We start from the raw sequence: 2,297 nt of genomic DNA on the forward strand, positions 1-2,297 counted from the left end.
TTAATTTTGATTAAAAGCGACAATGTGTAATGAACTTGTGTGTCATCTTATTTGTAAATTTCTTAATTTATCAATTATTCCCTGAAATTAATATTTACAAATTTTCTTATCAATAGTCACGAAGATAAATGGAATACTTCAAACTTCTATTGTCTTTTTTAAGTCTTTTTGTATATGTCTTCTTCATTAAGTTGCTTTTGCCTTGGCATAGGTACTCCTAGGACTTACCATTGGGAGACAGGGTGAGGAGGGACTCAAACAGGACTCCCTCTGATGAAGGCACCTGATCCTTAGCAATAACAATCTCTGTAATCAGATGAAAAACCAATAACATTCTAAGTAGAAATATCTGATGTCATTGATTTCAAAGTATATATAAAGTGTACTGTAACAGTATCAATCACACTCCACTGACCTATGTCCTGGATGGTTATATGCTCTCCCCGTACATTTTCATTTTTTTTCAGCAAGTATTCTAATCCATGATTTCTTAACATTGTCTCAAACTGAATTACGTTGTGGTCTTCCTGAAGAATGAACTGTAAGAAATGGGTCATTCTTTGCCTGCGTTTTCCATTCTTTGGTGAGATTTTCGCTTGAATAGTATCAACATCTCCGATGCACTTAGATAATGTTTCTTTTGCTAACGAAATCTGCATTTCATCCAGGATATTTTTATAGTTAGATGTAATCACCTTTCTGACATTTTCTGTAAAATAAGTGAGCAAAGATATTCATTAGTGAACATATAACATCAATTCTCTGTAAGGCCAGCATTTTTTTATTTTTAGGTTTACAAACCCGCCGCTCAAGTTTTTGAATTTTCAGAAAAAAAATAAAATTGAGAAAAACAGAATTTTTTCTTTCCGATGTCAAATTTGAGTCGGGATCGAGATTTCAAATTTACGAACTCGTACTTCCGGTTTTAAATGCATGATGGCGGGTAATGAATGTAGTCCATAGCAGCACTAAAGGTTGGTTTAATGTAAATATTTATCGATAGGAGTGCCATTCAAAACGTTTCACCCGTTCTGAGAACAAATAAAATGCTGACGACTTTGTTGCACGATGACATTTTGGCGAGATAAATACGTATCCATATTCAAAAGTATCTGTCATCTGTCTGTAAATTATTTTCCTCCCACAGGTTTAAAACTGCCCATGGTAGCTATTATCAGAGACATTGTTTAGGTCTCTGTTATAGCTTACAGTCTTGTATCATTCTTCAGAAAAGGGTAGTTTATGCAGCAGATGTAATGAATAAAACTATCAGAGAAGTTAAGTTCATTTGAGGAAAAAAATAAACAATAGCCTAGAGAAATAAAATATTTCAACTAATTAAAAAAAAAACAAGTATAATCAAATATATACAGGCATGTAGTATCGTTTGTGTCAGCCAGAAAAGTTATTTTACAATTGATTGAAAAAAAATTCTATCCTACTCCCCAGTACTCCCTGTCTGTTTTATGAAAGGAATTATTATTTTAGGTCTCAAGTTAAGTATATTTTAGAACAATTTCAACACTTTCACCTAACACATATTAAAAACAAAAATGAAGATATATATTGAAAGAGTTTTAAAAAATAATTTTTAAAAAATCTTTTTTTTTTGTCCAACATTACAAGACTTATATCACTGGCCCCAACTGGTAGATGATGAAATAAACAAAGGTTTTATTTTCCCCTTTGTAACTCTTATGTGTTCAGTTGCAAGGAGCCTGTTAGGAAAGACTAAAAAAGAAGCAAAAATTAATGTAGAAAAGTCGATAATGTATCCCAAAAATAATTTTATTTTTATTTTTATTTCCTCCTCCTACGGGACTTTTTCATTCTGATGTTCGTAAACCTAAAAATAAAAAAATGCTGGCCTAAGGACCAAAAATGCTTGGCCACGCACTATCATGGAATTTTATTTTATCAATATAATATTAAAGAGTGTCCTATATAAAGACTATAGGTGGGTAAATTTTGGACAGTGCTTCCTTGGTTTCCATAGCAATGGCCTTAAAATATTTTGCCATGGCGAAAATGACCTAATTGTCATCACCATATGCAAAATAATTCCATGCTTCCTAAACGTAGAAAAGTTGAGAACGTAACATGGGTCTCATTTTATAGCTAACTAATCAAAGTTTCTTGGCATATAAATTTTATTCAATTTAACTCAAGGTTTTTAATATAATACAGATCAATTTACACAAATATTGTCATAAAATGAATACAAAGGTACCTATTTCTTCAAGTGCATAGAAATTTTTGCATGCAATATCAACTTATAAAAAAGGTTTTTTCAGTAA

At 31.4% G+C, this 2,297-nt stretch overlaps 1 protein-coding gene across 1 annotated transcript; it reads right to left on the reverse strand.

Moving 5' to 3' along the window:
* Positions 1 to 217: 217 nt before the first annotated feature.
* On the reverse strand, positions 218 to 704 carry LOC134244573 (uncharacterized). The gene is made up of 2 exons (XM_062726831.1): positions 416 to 704; positions 218 to 306 (listed from the first exon to the last, which is right to left on the reverse strand). Exons 1-2 carry the CDS (start codon positions 657 to 659, stop codon positions 218 to 220), a joined length of 333 nt encoding a protein of 110 aa, XP_062582815.1. The 5' UTR covers positions 660 to 704.
* Between the last annotated feature and the right edge of the window lie 1,593 nt (positions 705 to 2,297).

This window comes from Saccostrea cucullata, unplaced genomic scaffold (assembly GCF_032062105.1).
Source record: "Saccostrea cucullata isolate Sc308-1 unplaced genomic scaffold, CSIRO_AGI_Scuc_v1 ctg14128, whole genome shotgun sequence".
Lineage (NCBI taxonomy): Eukaryota > Metazoa > Mollusca > Bivalvia > Ostreida > Ostreidae > Saccostrea > Saccostrea cuccullata.